General features: G+C 33.5%; 2 protein-coding genes and 1 long non-coding RNA gene across 9 annotated transcripts; 2 read left to right on the forward strand and 1 right to left on the reverse strand.

The window, feature by feature from the left end:
• On the forward strand, positions 1,845–9,191 carry LOC109331713. The gene is made up of 3 exons (XR_002105837.1): positions 1,845–1,856; positions 2,394–2,401; positions 9,084–9,191. It is a non-coding gene; the product is annotated as an uncharacterized LOC109331713 (long non-coding RNA).
• On the reverse strand, positions 3,708–10,390 carry LOC109331712 (glutamate--glyoxylate aminotransferase 2-like). Of its 4 annotated transcripts, XM_019566385.1 has the most exons (15): positions 10,242–10,390; positions 8,724–8,870; positions 8,137–8,202; positions 7,865–7,982; positions 6,907–6,988; positions 6,696–6,783; positions 6,454–6,612; positions 5,849–6,022; positions 5,639–5,770; positions 5,239–5,304; positions 5,030–5,094; positions 4,756–4,847; positions 4,503–4,659; positions 3,921–4,066; positions 3,708–3,880 (listed from the first exon to the last, which is right to left on the reverse strand). In XM_019566385.1, the coding sequence occupies exons 2-14, from the start codon at positions 8,838–8,840 to the stop codon at positions 3,937–3,939; spliced, it is 1,446 nt and encodes a 481-aa protein (XP_019421930.1). In that variant the 5' UTR covers positions 8,841–8,870; positions 10,242–10,390; the 3' UTR covers positions 3,708–3,880; positions 3,921–3,936. The 4 variants fall into 4 exon arrangements, with proteins under 4 accessions (XP_019421930.1, XP_019421931.1, XP_019421928.1 ...); XM_019566386.1 differs by having other exon boundaries at positions 3,709–4,066; positions 8,724–8,884; XM_019566383.1 differs by having other exon boundaries at positions 3,709–4,066; positions 10,242–10,389.
• Positions 12,256–16,375, forward strand: LOC109331846 (ribose-phosphate pyrophosphokinase 4-like). 4 transcript variants are annotated; one of them, XM_019566604.1, is made up of 7 exons: positions 12,260–12,761; positions 13,686–14,001; positions 14,131–14,226; positions 14,561–14,629; positions 14,767–14,895; positions 15,006–15,105; positions 15,501–15,595. In XM_019566604.1, exons 1-7 carry the CDS (start codon positions 12,373–12,375, stop codon positions 15,578–15,580), a joined length of 1,179 nt encoding a protein of 392 aa, XP_019422149.1. In that variant the 5' UTR covers positions 12,260–12,372; the 3' UTR covers positions 15,581–15,595. The 4 variants fall into 4 exon arrangements, with proteins under 4 accessions (XP_019422151.1, XP_019422149.1, XP_019422150.1 ...); XM_019566605.1 differs by lacking the exon at positions 15,501–15,595 and adding an exon at positions 15,689–16,240 and having other exon boundaries at positions 12,261–12,761; XM_019566603.1 differs by lacking the exon at positions 15,501–15,595 and adding an exon at positions 15,684–16,240 and having other exon boundaries at positions 12,262–12,761.

Below are 17,146 nucleotides of genomic sequence, written 5' to 3' on the forward strand. Positions count from 1 at the left end.
AACTAAATGATATAATTATCAATCATTTTTTGGGAGAAGATCATAATTTGTTATCTTTTGATGAGGTTGAAGGAGGCACAAACAACTTATACCAACAAGAGTATTTAAACTCCATTACTTCTGGTGTTTACCACTGCATGTTCTAAAAGTAAAAAAATGTGCACCATTGATGTTGTTGCGAAACATAGACCCGAAAAGTGGCTTATGCAATGGGACCAGATTACTATGTCGTGAGACTTACATGAATTTGTTAGATGTGGAAGTCCTAAGTGGCCAACATGCTGGACATAGAGCTTTTCTGCCTAGGATTAAACTTAAAACGTCAGACAATGTAGGACTCCCTTTTGTTCTTATCAGAAAGCAATTTCCTGTGCGATTAAGTTTTGCACTCACCATAAATAAGGCGCACAAGGACAAAACATTCCCAATATATGCATTTATCTTCCTAAACATGTCTTTGGACACGGACAACTATATGTTGCTCTATCAAGAGGGGTTTCAAAAGCTACCACGAAAATTCTTATTAAAGAAGGAAAAATTCAAGGGGAAGAGAGTGATTTCACAAAGAATATTGTTTTTAAAGATATTTTATTGCATTGACTTAATGTTAATGATGTTACTACATACATCTACATTTATGTGACCGTTATACTTCAGTAACAACCAATTATTATAAGAAATAACTCAACGGTTCTCAACAGTCACACATCTAATGAGATTCACAAGCTCACAATGTCGTCTTTTCTACTCTACATAATAGTCCATATTTCTTCCCTGTTTGTTTCTTAGTTTCAAAGTTATTTCTTCATAAGGTGTACTATTGAGAATGCTGTCATTATTACTTTCATCACACATTATTATTTTCTTCTTTACTTAATCTTACTGCTTTTTTGTAATTCAATTACAAATTATGTAAACATTTCATATTTCTATAAAAATTTGCATTATATCAACCAAATTACCTCTTATTTTTCCTATAAAAAATATATAAATTTTGACTTCTCCAATATAATTCGACATTGTGGCTTCAATATTTCAATAACAATACTCTAAACATAAAAATATTTCTCAATTTCCTCATATCAAAGAAAATTCATTACTCGATTTATCATGTATATTACTTTGTGCAATCATTATTACAAAAATAAGAATGCAATTGACAAACATTTCATGAATACCTTATATATTAGGATTTATTTCAATGATTATGTCTTAATCATACAATTTACCTATAAAAATAAACGTGGTTACTAAACTATTTGAATGTTCAATTTTAAAAAAATGTATTCAATTACAACACTCGAATAAACACAATTGTGAAATACTCTTATTTAATACAAACGTACTATATTTGATAAATATAATATACAGACTACACATTACAAACAATAGTAAAGCGGGTTGACAGACACAAGAGTGTCTGTCAACACGCTAGTTCTAATAAAGACAAAAGAATATAATATAAAGTAAATACAATACAAAAAACATTTTAATTCTACAAAATTAAATGTATAAAAATTATTTACTTCATACTTTAAAATAAGAATGTGACTGACAAACACATCGCACACTAGTAAACATATTACAAAATATAGCAGGGTTTTGAATTTAGACATTCACATCAATTTAACCATCTGAACTGATTTTCCAACATACAAAAATTCCTAAAAGTCTTGTAATATTTTATTACTACTTTATATGATTTATATTATAATTAAATAATCTTACTTATTTATGTTCTCTATGAGTAAGTTGAACTCACCCTATAAGAAACAAAAATGATATTTATTTGACTAAAATATTATTTTATAAAGCCAACAATTATTGTCTAGAATTGTGCAATGACAGGATTCAAAGTTCAAACCCTCAAGAAACTGTCTGTACAGAAGGTAGCCTTAATATTTTAAGTGAAACTTGGTCTTGTATCTGTAAAGAGTGAAGGGAAAACTCATGAGAAGACAGATTAACATAAGAATATTCAAATTGTTACAGGTTTTACTTATTCAGATTTTAGTGCTTACAGTTTTTTGTTTGTATGTAAAAAAAACCAGTCACTTTATTTTGACTAATTTGGTATTGATTTTTATTGTTAAGTTACCGTTGTCTATATTTTTTCATTCGAGTTTTAGGTAGAGGTGTATGTTGACCTAGTCTAATTTTATGCAGGATGTGGATTTGACAAGTGCTGTGTCATGAATTGTTTTTTTCTAATATTTTCGTGTGTTCTTATAACTTAAAAAAATAAAATATATTCTAAAGATTCAGCATAAACTTTCTTTTCAGGGTTGAAGTTTTATTAAAGATTAAATAAAAGAGTTTTCGTAAATATATTTTACGAAAAATTATTTGATATTAATAAAAGGGTTAAGATGCTATATCCCATGTTACCTCAGCTAAGTAGGTAAATTTGCACTTAATCGAGTCAGCTTAAATCAGCTTGAGACCAAAATTTAAATGAATGAATATAAAGTAGGGATAGATATCAAATAAAATATAACATAAGATTCCTCTAAAATAAATCAAATTTATCTATAGTCCTAAACCAAATAAAAAAAGCTGACTAAATACATGAATGAAATGCCTCGTGACATTTGTGAGTGAGAGAGTTTGAGATGATAAATATACGGCATTAAATGTGGAAGAAAGTGATATTGAATATTTGAATATTGTGTGTTTATAAGAGTATATGGTATAAAGAAATCGGAGAGAGAGGAACCCCTAGGAAGCTCGTGACATAAGCAAAGACCATTAAATAACAACATTTGAGAGGGAGGGAAAGAGAGAAGTGTGGGTGCCCGTGACAATAGCTGACCGTCGGGCAGGTTATTGAACCATTTGAGAACTTAAGACAAAAAAGATGCATTCAGTTTTGGCGCCAAGTTTTCAGGGTATTGGGATCACCAATGTTAATGCAGTCTTAAGTTATTTATGCATTCATATTATACAACTCTTATGGAACACAAAATACCTTTACTTTTTTCCTTTTAATACCCCTTGAATAATGTATAGCTTTGAGAATCAAATCAATCATTTTTCAATGAACTTTCCACTATCAAAATGTACTGTAACTTTTGTCTTTTTTCTTTTTTCCCCATATTCACTCACTAGTGATGGATGTTTACATCGTTTATGATTTGTCGCTCATCCTTGGATACCCTCTAAGCATTTCAAACTTTAAAATTAAAGACTCTAGTGTAAGTTTTAGGACAAAACTAAAGATATGTGTTTAGTAATAGTAAGTAGGAGCTTATAAATTAGTTATTTAACTTATATTATAAAAAAATAATTCGCATGTTAGTATTTGGAAAATGTGTTTATTTTAGTGAGTTATGAACTCATAAGCTCGTATTTGAATATAACTTATGAGTTTATAAAGTAGAACATAATTTCATTTTACAAATGATTATTCTATCAATAATCTTATTAAACAGTTATCATTCAATCAACTAATTTATGAAATAGGGAAAGAAAAGTGGATAGATATAGGTAATCAGGTTAAGAGTTTAGACATTAAAAAAAGTTTGGAGAGGTTGACTCCGCCTCATCCAATGTTTTTTTAACTTTCTTTTCTTTTCTCATAATGATAAAAATATATTATATCAATTAAAAAATTAAATATTAATTATATGTTTATTTTTGCTTCAAAGTTATTAGTATAAAACATAGTTTGGGGTGATAATCTCATATTCATAGTTTGGGGGATCCCGTAACATTTATCCATATTTAAGAGAAATTAAAGTATCATATTTAAGAACAGTGTTTGCTCATGCCACAATATGATAAATGTGCAAGGGATAAAGTATGCATGAAAGAGGTGATATATAGAAGAAAATTATCTCCAATGGAGAAGTAGAAACCCTGCATAGAGGAGGTTATGTTTCTTAATGATCTGCTAACAAAGCAGATTAGTACAATGTAACTTTTAAGATGATTTTATTACATCCTTGAATAACCTCTTTGGTCTTCATATTGCTCCATGAACTCATCATTAAACTTTTTGAAACTATCCATGATAGCAGGTATGTCTTCCTCAGCTGGTAAAATAGTTGTCCTCAAATGAAAGACCCTATATGCAAAAGGTTGACATAAAGAAGCATTAGAAAGTAGAAACAGAAAACCAGTGGAATATTTGTTTTCTTCATCATATGTTTTCTTGATCATATATTACAGAAATATATCAAGTACTACCTCCATAGAGTTCTGATGCATAAAGGTTAGTGCCAAAATAACATTGCTGATTATTAATATTCTAATCACATAAATAAAATAAAATAAAATAACTCATGTTATCACTTCGGACTAGATATACATTATGCCGCCCATGACGGAGTTGTTGCATGAATTCTATTTTCTTATTAGTACAAGTTAAATCTTAATCTCATTGTATTACGCGACCACTGGAGTAGGCATGTGGAGGATCACTCAAAAGGAATTGCAGAGAAGAAGGTATAAAAATTCTAAATCAAGTGTAAACAACAGAAAATAAATGAACAATTATGTACCCTTCTTTCTGTCCAAATCCTGAACCAGGAACAGTGGATATGCCAGTGGCTTCCAAAAGTTTGAGACAGTAGAGAACATCTGGAACCTTTCCAGCCTGTTTAGCAGCCTCTATAGCTCTTGGTGGCAATCTTATTTGAGGGAATGAATACATGGCACCTGAACAAAAACTCGAGGAATCACTAATGATTTATGAGACACGAGACATTCGAAGATTGACAAATCAAATTCTTGTGGAATAACTATTGTTTATACCTTCTGTAAAATTACAAACAACATTTCTGCAACTGTTGAATCCATCAGTCATTATCCTTGCTCTCCTCCTTAGTGATTGGAGTATTCCTTGGCTGCATATATAGATAGTTTTCAATTCACTACATAGATAGGCCATCTTTTCTTATGACTTCAGATGATTTGTAAGGTATGGAAGAAATTCTGATTTCTCATTTTCAAATATGACCTGTTTAGACAATCAAAGTTAACGGGAAGAAAATTTTGACATCTAGCAAATTAGTCTTGGCTTGATTACCTTTCCCTAAAATATTGGTCAAAAGAAATATCTCCAGGTTTGGGTGGATTGACCATAAGTCCCATCTGTAGAACAAGATAAGAGATAGCGGGAAAGGATGAGGAAGAGGGGGGATTAGAATGCGAGCAACACCCCATGAAATTATACTTCGAAGAAATATCGAGTCCAAATTAAAATATGTAAAAGAATGATAGGCAGCTCCAACTCACAAATATTTGTGCTGAAACATTTGGACTGAGTGCTATTGATGCAACCTTATAGATCTCATCAACTGTCTGCAAAAGAAAGTAAGAATCAAAGAAAAACATAAGCAGCGTAGCTACATGTACCAACAATAATGGTTAACATATAATAATGTAAAATTTCGGAGCATTACAATAATTGACATCTACACATTGATGTATGTATTTTGTATTCCTGGTTTATGTTCAACAATGTTCTACCACTCTACATTTTAACATGAGTTCCTCAGTGGTTCGAAGAAATCAACAGGAATTAGGTATTATAATGTACTCCAATTTTTACGCATTCTAAACATTGCAAGAAATCTCAGTTTGAAACTCAGTAAGTGCAAATAAAAATCAGTAACACAAGTATAGCAAGACAAACCTCTGGAGGAATGTTTGTCATTTCAAAATATCCACCGCGCTGTCCACATTCACCCCAATACCCTTTGGAGACTGTGTGAAATGAAATAAGTTGGACTTCTTTGCTCAAAGGTGACCCCAAGTCCATCAAAACCTTTGTGTGTAGAAATATATAGTATCAGATGAAGTTAACAACTGAGGCAAAAAATCAAATTAGCAGCACAAGGTATACCTTTTTAGCACTAACAAAGGGTCGTTCATCCTGATATATATTCTGCTGATAAACCTCATCTCCAAGCAAGACCAAATTTTCTTCATAACAAAATCGCAGAACGTCTCTCAGATTAGCTTCACTAAGGCATTGACCAGTAGGGTTTCCAGGATTGATGATCACCATTGCTTTAACCTGACCAAATTTCAGTTTTTAATCAAATTAGTTGTTTCCAGCAACTAAGACATCATATGAATCAATAACAGAAGACTCTGACAAGAAAAGGGATATTAAGTTTTGAAAATCAAATTTTAGTATAATAAAAGCTAACTCATCATTTGATGATTTCTTCATTGGCAGATAAACTGTTCCAAGATACTTCATAATTACATTCGGGAAGATTATTCATCAATCAAACACTATTACTTTGTTTCTTTTCCCTTTGATGCATGAAACAACCAGCCATTTCGGGTTGTCCACTTAAGAAGGAAAAGGAAGAAAAGTATCAATAACAGTTGTATTCAATATGAGAAGGTTCATGTCTTCGCATGGATTCAGTTTTTACAAAACACTTAAGCATTTAGTTGGATAAGTTTAATCTAGAAAAAATTGAAGACAAAACATACATTTATTCCATTATTGCGAGCATGTGAAACTGATCGACGAAGTTCATTAGCATCAAGACCCCAATTTGCTGTTTCTTCGAGGTAATATGGAACAAGAGAACCACCAAGGAGAGCAATTGTTGCTGAGTAGAGTGGGTATTGTGGTACTGGAACCAAAATCTGGCAATAACAGTTGGCAATTCTTTGAAACGACACTGCGAATATAGAGAAATAAAGTACTAATAAGAAAGAGACTTTATTACCCCATCCCGAAGACCTCCTATGATAGTATTTAAGATCTGCATTACACCCTTGCTGGCACCATCAGTCAGATATATGAGCTCTGGATCACTGTAAAAGGAGCAAGAAGCAATTAACCTCTTCACCTAAACACTAAGAAACTGAGCTTTTGAGCCCCTGTAAGAAAATGTGTTTACGATATCGAGGAGGAAAAGGAATGGGACAATAGGTAACCTTGGATAAGCATCACGCCTGTTTATGAACTCTGCTACTTCTTTCCTTATTCCTGGAATGCCTCGAGAGTCACTATAAGCACCTATAATATACCATTAGTTGCAGTTCATTAGTACACTAGAAAGTTATAGTAAGATGTATGTAAAATTTAGATGTTAACAAGAAATATTTCCAACCAAAGAATAGTGCTGCTAGGCCTAAAATCTTTCTAAGCTCTTATTTCTAAGAAATTAATATGGTTTAGACTTTAGACTTTGATGCGAAAGAAACCCCAGAGCTATTAGGTCCTTGACAAGCACTGGGAGAGCTTTTGTTTGTTTTGCTGAAGGTGGTGTTGAATCAGCATTCAGCAATGAAATCTTCAATCCCAGTTTTGTTTCCATGTGATAGATTCAGTGTGGATGACCACTAAATATGTAAAAACTTGCTAAACTAAACTATTCACTCATTTTCTGTTGGTGCAACCATCTATTTGGAGCAATTTTTATTTCGCTTGGTGAAAAAATTATATGAGATCCTTATGCAAGAAAATAAAGGATATAATGGAAAGCTCAGCAAAGAGATAAAGTCTGCCTTAAATTTTACGGTCATATTCTGGTATTGCCTCAAGAACAATAAAATAAAAGTGATAGTCAATCCATGAGGCTCCCAGCCTCAAACCACCTTGAGATTTTCTGAGGTCAGATGTACACATCCTTATCCTAGAATGTGGAAACTGTTACCAGGATTAGGTATTTTGACAGGCTTACAAAACCAACCTTACCATAATGACTCACCCTCTAAGCAACTGATAAATGTGATCTATTATGTACAACGTATAAGTAGAAAATAGATTTTAGCAAATAATGCAGCCTTTTGTTGCCAGATATTGCTTCAATTATCAGTATCAGACCCAATACTTAATATGTAAAACACTACCATGTTAAAAAAACAACGGGGATAGTTGACATATGAATACCTAAACCACCCGAGGTCAATGAGAGATAGTGTTTAGCTCTTGCAATTGCATCAGCAGGGAATAGCACTCCAACATTAGGATCATCAAGTAGGAATGGAGCTTGACACAAAGCAACAACCTGCAACAGAATTTTTTTTGTAGCTTAGTATAATCAGCACAAAATATTGCAACACTCGACAACTTAATTAAATAAAGAGTATGTTTAGCTTTTAACATTATGGAAATTACAAAGGGCATCGAGTATAAGTAGAAATATGATAGTTATGACGAACCTGGCGAGGGAAGCTCAATGGTTTCTGTCCCAAAGCATGTGGATTGCCAACATTAGTGAATATAATCTGCCAACAATTGAAAATGAGTTAGTGTAATACGGCCGGAAGCAGGAGCTCAAATATAGAGCCGTTACCATGAATACAAAAAAAATCTTTTGAGCAACTCAGCTATACGGAAATGTAAGCAGGCTCTCAGGATATGAAAGTTGGCAATAATTCAGATAAAAAAGTTCAATTTCAAGCAACTAAGGAGTTTGACACTGAGAACTCATTTGCCTTATTGAAGATGCTTTCCAACAAAAACAAAACAAAAAACTACTTCCTTCGTCCCATAAAGATAGTAAAACTTTGATAAGTCAAGGGACTAGGGGAACATGCTTTTAATGTGTTGTCTAACAAATCAACCAATCATGTAGAAGTAATTTAATGAATGTCGCATTGATTATCCAATCACAAACCATACGGCAAATCAACCAATCAAAGGAGTTTTAATGATCAGTTCCAATTTAGTCTCCAACTAAGGGTACAAGTACAACTCAAACAAATATAAGTTTCTGCATATAACCTGGAAAGTAAATGACATCTACCTTTTTGCCTTCCTTCTGAAGCTCAGAAGCTCGAAGATATAATTCACCTCGGACAGCATATTGAGCCTTCTTCACATTTTCATTTATTGACTCATAGTCTAAGGGCTTCGGTGGCATGGTGAAGCAAAAGACTTCTTGCAGATGTTACTGAGTAAGAAAAAACCAAAACTATCAAAGGATCAAACCAGTTGCCAATCAGAATAGTTCAACGAGTGAAAAGAAAAAATAGAACTGTCCAGTCCTGACACATGAAATAAAGCAGCATAAAACTTCTGTATTCTACTACAAGTGAAATGTTATGGTTCAGGAACACAGGGATGCCATTGCAGTTTTATTGATTCTTGAATAACAAGATTCAAGCTAACTATTGAAGTAAAGATTGAAATGTGTTAGGCAAGCATGTCTCCATAATTAGACTTCTCTTTCTGAATCATGTCTTTATCAAAGATCCTATGTCCAAGACTAGTAGTATTTTAAGGAACATAGCATACTGCATATGGTGGAACTAGAACAAATGTAACATAAAAACACATTTACAAGACAATAGGTAAAATAGAATTAAATCAGACCAGAGCACAAAATGCAAAAGCATGTGCTATATATTAGAATGACTATACCAAATCCAACCCCAAAAGTTAGCTCATAGGCTGAGGGTTGTCTAAGCCTTATATAAGCATTGATCAGTGATTTAAATGTCGGCCGCAATATTGCGATGCGGTGGCGGTGACTGCCGCAATCGCATCACACCGCAATTGTGGTATAATTCCGAATCACAATGAAGCCGCCGCATCGGGCTGCAACGCAACCGCATCGCGCATTAGACTGCATTAGGACATATCGAATTCAAAAATAGTTTTTTAATCACAAAATAACTCGCACTACAACGGCCGCAATCGCAATAAGTGCAACCGTTACCGCAATTTAAAACATTGGCATTGATTATGGCATATTCTCATCTGATGTAGTAAAACTTATCTTAAGATACACCCCTCCCGTAGGAATGGACACATCTGCAGGTGACCTATGAGGATTAGACTTTGATACCATATTAGAATGATTAAACCAAAGTCAACCCAAAATATAGCTCATAGAATGACGGTTGTCTAACCTTATAAGCAGTGGTTCTGCTTGTTCCCATCCGATGTGGGACTTACCTAAACATGTGCGCCAAATAATCTAGGCTGCCAAGTCAAAAAAATTAAAATGGCTATACAAAGGATAGCCTACAGAAAAATTGCGGGATTGCAAAGAAACTAGAAAGACCAGTGAACAATGATACATATTATACAACCGAGAAAATCACAGTCAAACGGGTAACAGAATTCCCAATCCATTTCATATTCGTGAAAAAACCCTTTAAGCTTGTTACAGAAAGATCATAAACAGAAAAGAAAAAATGGGAAACAAGTAACCCTCAAAGTAACACAAACCCACTTGACAGAAAAGGCAAAAGATTCGATTTTTATCTTTAAATTGCAACTGGGTGATGTGGATCGAGTGGAATTGAGAAATGATTACCTGTGGAATTGGTTTGAAGTTTGAAGCTTTTGGGGAGTGAGCAATGTGTTGTGGACTCTCACTTCACTAGCAATTGAGTCAAGCGACCATGAATGCAGTGATCAATAAGAAAGAATTAGTTCACAATGGTTTACGTGCATGAGATTGAGTTATATATAATGTTTTATTTGTCTCTTTAAGGAAAATAAGTAAATAACTTTATTTATGTGGCAGTCGCAGTTTACTAAACATAAATGGCATCACCAGAGCCACTGAAAAAAAAGGTACAAACGGATTATTGAATATTGGAGTCGTTATATTAAAACCAAAGGGATAAGATAATGCTTGCGCATGAAATTGTGGAGTAGCTTTGGGCTAAAGGGTCTCTAAAGATAACAGGTCTATGGACTATGGCCTTTTCATGAAGCATATGCTTGTGCTTAAAAAATGCCCATGTGTCATTTTGAGTCTTGGTGGCGTGCTTCATGTTTGTTTGTGTTAGATTTTGACCATTCACAACTTTATTTCTCTTTCTCTTGTTTTTACTTGTTACCTATATTCATAGATACTTTGCAGTATGAAGATATTTTACTCTTAAAAGTATATTACAAATGCAAGCATAACTATATAATTGCCTTTATATTTTGCTTTCTTTTTATATTACTTTCCTCTCCATTAGAGCGGAGTTTAACTTATATTAAGAAGGGATCCTTAAATTGAATATATAATATAAAATTGATTGATTTTTAATGATATATGTTTTTTTCCTAATAAGGTAGGAAAGTGGAATTTCTCAAATCATATGTAGAAGGGAATTATGAATTTCTCAAATTTATTCCAAAAGTAAACATCTATTATGAGATCAAATTCCTCAAAGAATAATTACTGTTCGAGAGCAATTTGACATTTTCATTGGTAGTCATTTGTGAAGATAAAAATTAGTAGAGGATGGGTCAAGATGTTGTTGCTCATGGAGATGGACAACCACAACAGGTTTGGAAGAAAAGAGAGGCCTTTAAGTTACCAATCCATGGAGAGTTTGTGGTTTTTTGGTGATATACTCATCCAAAGTTTTTGATAATATTACTCTCAGAAAACAAGAGTTGTCCAATCTAGTTATAAAAATACTATATCTGCATCTATACGGGTGCCTCCTGACATAAGAAAGGTGATTATAGTATCGTTAAACTACTCTTCACCCGCTTCTAGTTTCTTACACTGGACATTAATCATGTAATTGTTTCTAGTTAGACAAATAGGAACAAACATGTGAATCCTTAGCTGAAGAATTTTAGGTCTTTTATCTCATGGTTTTTTATATACAATGGTACACATGATTTTTTATATACACACGCATAAATGGATATTCCAAGTGAGTTGGAGAAATAATAAGCAGAAATTCAAATGAATAATTAACGACTTACTAAATTTAAGGTTTTGATGTGAAAATCTGTTGGTCTTACTAGTACAAGGAGGCTCTCCAAGTTTTTTAAAATGATCAAAAAAAATATTAATTCATTGGAATGACTGAAATTAAGGTTTTGGATAAGTCTTAATAGATGGCAAAATGGGCATTATCTGCATAACCCGTATTTTTTTGCGGGCAGGACATACAAATTTTGCTCATTTATCCGTTTTGCTTAACTCGTTTTGCTCGCCAAGTTTACGGGCATTTCTATTGGGCATGCGGGCGGCTCATAAACATAATTTAAGATAAAAGTAAGAAAATTTTAAATAAGTTACAAAATAATGTGATTTTTAATCCTTAAAAAATTGTAATATAATATGATTTGCTAAATTTTATATAAGATATCAAAAAATTTGTCAATTTTTTATCTTTAATTACTTTACTTAATTTAATTTCATTTATTATATAAATTTTTTATTTTTTTAATTATTCACCAATATCCACGAGCGACCCATGCCAACTTAATTTTTTGCGAGAATTTACGGGCATAGGGTAAACAGGCGGCCCGTTTTTGCCATCTCTAAGCCTTAACAACTCTAGCCCGAAAGACAAAGCCATGTACCATATTGACATAGTTATTCACCAAAAAAACCAGACACTGTTGTACTAAATCCCCCATCTAACTCCAACCAACTATCCCAACGTAACAGATATTTCACTGTCACCACCACGTGACCGCCGTCAATGGCGGCAACGCCACCCGCTCCTTCTTTCTCGCCCCCTTCAAACAAATTTCTTAAACCCAATTCCTCTCACTCTCTCTTTCTTCCCAAACCTGTCAAACCCAAGAACCGCTACTGTTTCAATTTGAATTGCGAGGTCAAAAGCTTCAACAACCATAATATTCGTACCTTTACGATTGAGCACATCTCCAACATGAACAAAGATAATTCCACTCACAACAACAACACCTCTTCTTCGTTGGTATCAGTTTCTGCTGCTACATCTGCTTCTCAATTCCACACCAAAAATGCTAAGAAAGTTGTTCTCTTTTACTGCACTGAGACTAAGTCCCTTGCCGAGAAGATTGCGGCTGAGACCGATGCCATTGAACTTCGCACTATCTCGTGGGGGTGAGGTTCATTTTCATTCACATTACATTTCTAAGTATGCACTTATTGTCCCCTTTTTGTTATGTTGGCTTTTGACCAATGTGATTATCCGTTCTCGTTTTCCATCACAATTCCCCATCAAGGGTGCATTTTTATGCTAGAATTTGTATCATCTTGATTACAACTTGTAAACTTGGGAATACCCATTAATCTAAATTACACTTTAATGCTTGAATTGGTATCATTGTGCTTAAAATTTGCAACTTGGAAATGCCCATTAAGCTAAATTACACTTTTATGCAGGAATTGATATCATTGGGCTTAAAAGTTTGCGTCTTGGAAATATCCATTATGAGAAAATTATCAATTGGATGCTCGTTATTCAAAATGGAGAAATTTCCATGTTCAATACTTTCCTGTGATTTGCAGAGCTGTTTTATTCCCTTAGATTTCTTCTATTGGCTGTTCCTCGGGTTGAGCCAAGCCAAAATTTAAGTTTAGGCTTGACTTGTGGAAAAAAGATAAGATAGTTCAAGTTCCACTTATTTGTTCAAAGGAACCAAGTTTCGAGTTTGACTTGTTTAAAATCACTAATTACTTGTTTAGTTCATTTCCAGCTAATTCTCCTTGAATTGTTTGAAGTTTATTGATTTAATATTTAACAAACATCAAGCCTTGTCTGTTTAGCTAGAAAAACAAGACTGGTCTAGTATTTGAATAGTCGAGCTCAAATTATTCATAAATAGTTCAACTCATTTACACCATTACTGTTGGACTCTTTGTTATGGATAGAATATATGTCAGGCTGCCCCATGATTAATCATGATGTCTGAGGTTAAAACTGTTGCTATTGTGCCTTGTACTAGCTGTTATTTTTCTGGCTTGTTTGCATTTTTAGTGTATTTTATTTTTGACTGAAATGCTGTATTAAACTGAAAACTTCAGGAAGTTTCCTGACGGCTTCCCCAACATTTTCATTCCCAATGCTCAAGGCATTCGTGGGCAGCATGTAGCTTTTCTGGCCTCATTCAGTTCCCCAGCTGTAATTTTTGAGCAAATCCCTGTCATTTATGCATTGCCAAAACTGTTTGTTGCCTCATTTAGCCTTGTCCTTCCATTTTTTCCTACCGGCACCTCAGAGCGTATGGAGGATGAAGGAGATGTTGCCACAGCTTTTACTTTGGCTAGGCTTTTGTCGAACATACCAATTTCAAGGGGAGGACCTACTAGTTTGGTGATATTTGACATCCATGCCTTGCAGGTTCATGTCTCATATTGATAGAATTGCTTTTTACTATTATTGTTGGTTGGTCCATATCATGTCATCCTTGTCTTTCTTTCTCATCTAAAATTACCTGCCGTAATCATTTGATTATTTGTTACAATCCAGGAGAGGTTCTACTTTGGTGACAACATTTTACCATGCTTTGAGAGTGGCATACCATTGCTTAAAAGAAGACTCCAGGATCTCCCTGACTCTGACAATGTGAGGCTTTCACATATTTTTATTTCTGTTTCTTCTGGCTCAATTTATTTTCTTTTTGTTTTTTACATGTTCTGGCTTTTCCCTTTGTGTGTGTGATGGAAATGATTGTTTTTTTGAACTTAACAAGTACCTGTCATTTTAAAGCTTGTTTATCATATTTTACCACCTACTACTACTCTATGACTCTATTCCAAATTAGCTTTCTGTAGTTTTGGTCAAAACTGAAAGAAGTTTATATTCTATAGATCTTGACTGAAAAAGTAATGAGTAATTGCTTTCACAACTCACACCATTTCACATTCAATAACAACTCTAGTTTTCTTCTTTTTTCCAGATATCAATTGCTTTTCCAGATGATGGTGCTTGGAAACGATTTCATATGCAACTTCAGCATTTTCCAACGGTATTGCATATAGTTCATCTAAAAATGTTTATCATACTTAGCAAAAGTCATAAATATCACACTGCTACTAGTGTGAACATATCGATACCTGGCGATGATGCTTCTATTTGTTAGAACTTACACAATAGCACATGCAGATTGTTTGTGCAAAAGTACGGGAAGGAGATCAACGCATAGTTCGCATTAAGGAGGGAGAACCTAAGGGTCGGCATGTTGTGATTGTTGATGATTTGGTTCAGTCCGGTGGAACTCTTATAGAATGCCAGGTATAGACATGTATATATGTGGATTCTTACATGCCCTGCACTGTTTTATTTATTACGATGAAGGTGCTTTTTGTTTTATTTTGTTAACTCATAAATTTGTCTTTTTACAGAAAGTCTTGGCATCTCATGGAGCAGCAAAGATCAGTGCTTACGTGACTCATGGCATTTTTCCAAATAAATCATGGACACGCTTTGGGCATGATAATGGGGGTAATCTTTGCTTTACTTTACTTATCCATGTACTTTGCCTCTCCTTGTTTGTCCTGAAGGAAAATAAATTCATCTGAAACATTTGTAGAATTTTCATACTAATTCATGAACTTATGCTGATCCCTAATATATTGTTCAGCACAAATAGGCTAAACCCGATCACTTTTCTTTTTCATTGACCATATTTCCCCCATTTTTTTGTTACACTACCTTTTAATATCTAGTTTTTGCCATGGTCTAACTCATGTTAGTACCTTCAGATGGCTTATCATTGGTTTTTGACTTTTTGCTTTATTTGGAAGAGATCCAACATTTTGTGAGCAAATCTTCTCACTGCTTTTCTGTAACCATTGTGTTATTGATTCTTTCCTCACGAAATCTATTGTTGCATGCAGTAATTTCTGTTGTAATGTTAGTTCTGCACTCAGTTAAAAAGAATGGAGATAAAGTTTACTTTTTTCATTTTAACAAATAGCATTTGTCTCTTGCATCACAATCCAATATTAATTGAATGGCCTACAATTTAGACTTTCCTTTCTCACCTTCTCCGATTTCTGATTTTTCTACTCCATTCATAGGGCACCCAGAGACTGCATTCACTTACTTCTGGATCACAGATTCATGTCCTTTGACGGTGAAGGAGGTGATGAATAAGCCCCCCTTTGAGGTTCTCAGTCTTGCTAGCTCCATATCAACCAGTCTACAAATTTGAAAGGAACATAGTGTTATTTTCATCTTACCCTCAAAATAAAATGGACAAAAGAACAAACTTGCTGCTTAATATTGATAGTCAAAGTTGAGCTATTTAATGCACGGCTTATAGTAACAGATTACTCGCAAGGGAGTAGAAGATGGGGAAAATGGTTTCTTGTTAATCCTAGTGTTTGATCCTTTGTGTATGAGGTGCAAGTTTATGAACCTTAATCTATCTTTTCATATTAGAATAATGATAATTGCAAATGTGGATCCTTGGTTGCTGAAAAAAGATGACAGTTGAATCATGCTTAAGCGCCGAAACATTTTCCAAGAGCAACCAGCGTGACTTTTCTAAGAGCATGATAGGCATTCAACTATGTAAGCAAATGGTATTCTGTTTCTGACCAGAAAATATAACACTTTTTAAGTAGAGTGTGCAAAACTGGAGCAGATTTCTAGTGTTTGTGCTTGAAATTTTCGAGTTTGTTATGTTGTTCTGATGTAATCCAGGACAAACTGTGTTGATTTGTTATTGGAACTTTAGGAACTCTCAAACTATCGACGGTTGTTGCTTCATGTCAGTTTCTAGAAATAAAATGTTGATTTAGATAACTTGGAATGATCGGTTTTGCTTCCTAGACCAGCTTGGTATCTGGATAGTGGTGATGATGGTGATCCGTATGGAAACCTTTATCTAGTAAACAATCATGTTGAACATGTGAATTTAGGGCGAACTTTTATATAAAAAAAAACCTAATGAAGTGAAAGATAAATAACAAAATTTAAAGAGAGAAAAAATAATCACAAAAGCAATAACAATGATTGATAAGATTGTAGTTAAATATGATACAAACTCGTTATATTTTATTCAGATTCTGAAATGTTACAATACTTTTTTTTATCAGCGAAATGTTACGATACTTGATTCTAAAAAAAAATGAAGTTTGCATAATTGATTCTCGAATGAAGAAAAAAGCACATTTAGAAGCATTTCAAGTGGATGTGTTTTATGTTTTAAGCAATTTTCTGAAGAGTGGATACCCCTATATCTATCTTTTCATTGTTATATTTCTAATATTTAACTATAGACAAAAATCTATCCCCTCTTCCATTTCTTTCAATACAATAGAAGTGTAAAATTATCTATTATCCAATTATGTATTCTAATGTTATTAATGAAGTTTTATATTCATAGTAATTATTAACAAACATCATTATATATGTGATAATCTATATTTATTCTAACTATATAACTCAAAATAACTACTTATATTGGAAGTGAACATTATTCCTAAGCAATTTTTATCTATTGGATATGAGGTTCGAAACCTAGAGCCAGTCATTT

This window comes from Lupinus angustifolius, chromosome LG17, assembly GCF_001865875.1.
Source record: "Lupinus angustifolius cultivar Tanjil chromosome LG17, LupAngTanjil_v1.0, whole genome shotgun sequence".
In the NCBI taxonomy this organism is placed as follows: domain Eukaryota; kingdom Viridiplantae; phylum Streptophyta; class Magnoliopsida; order Fabales; family Fabaceae; genus Lupinus; species Lupinus angustifolius.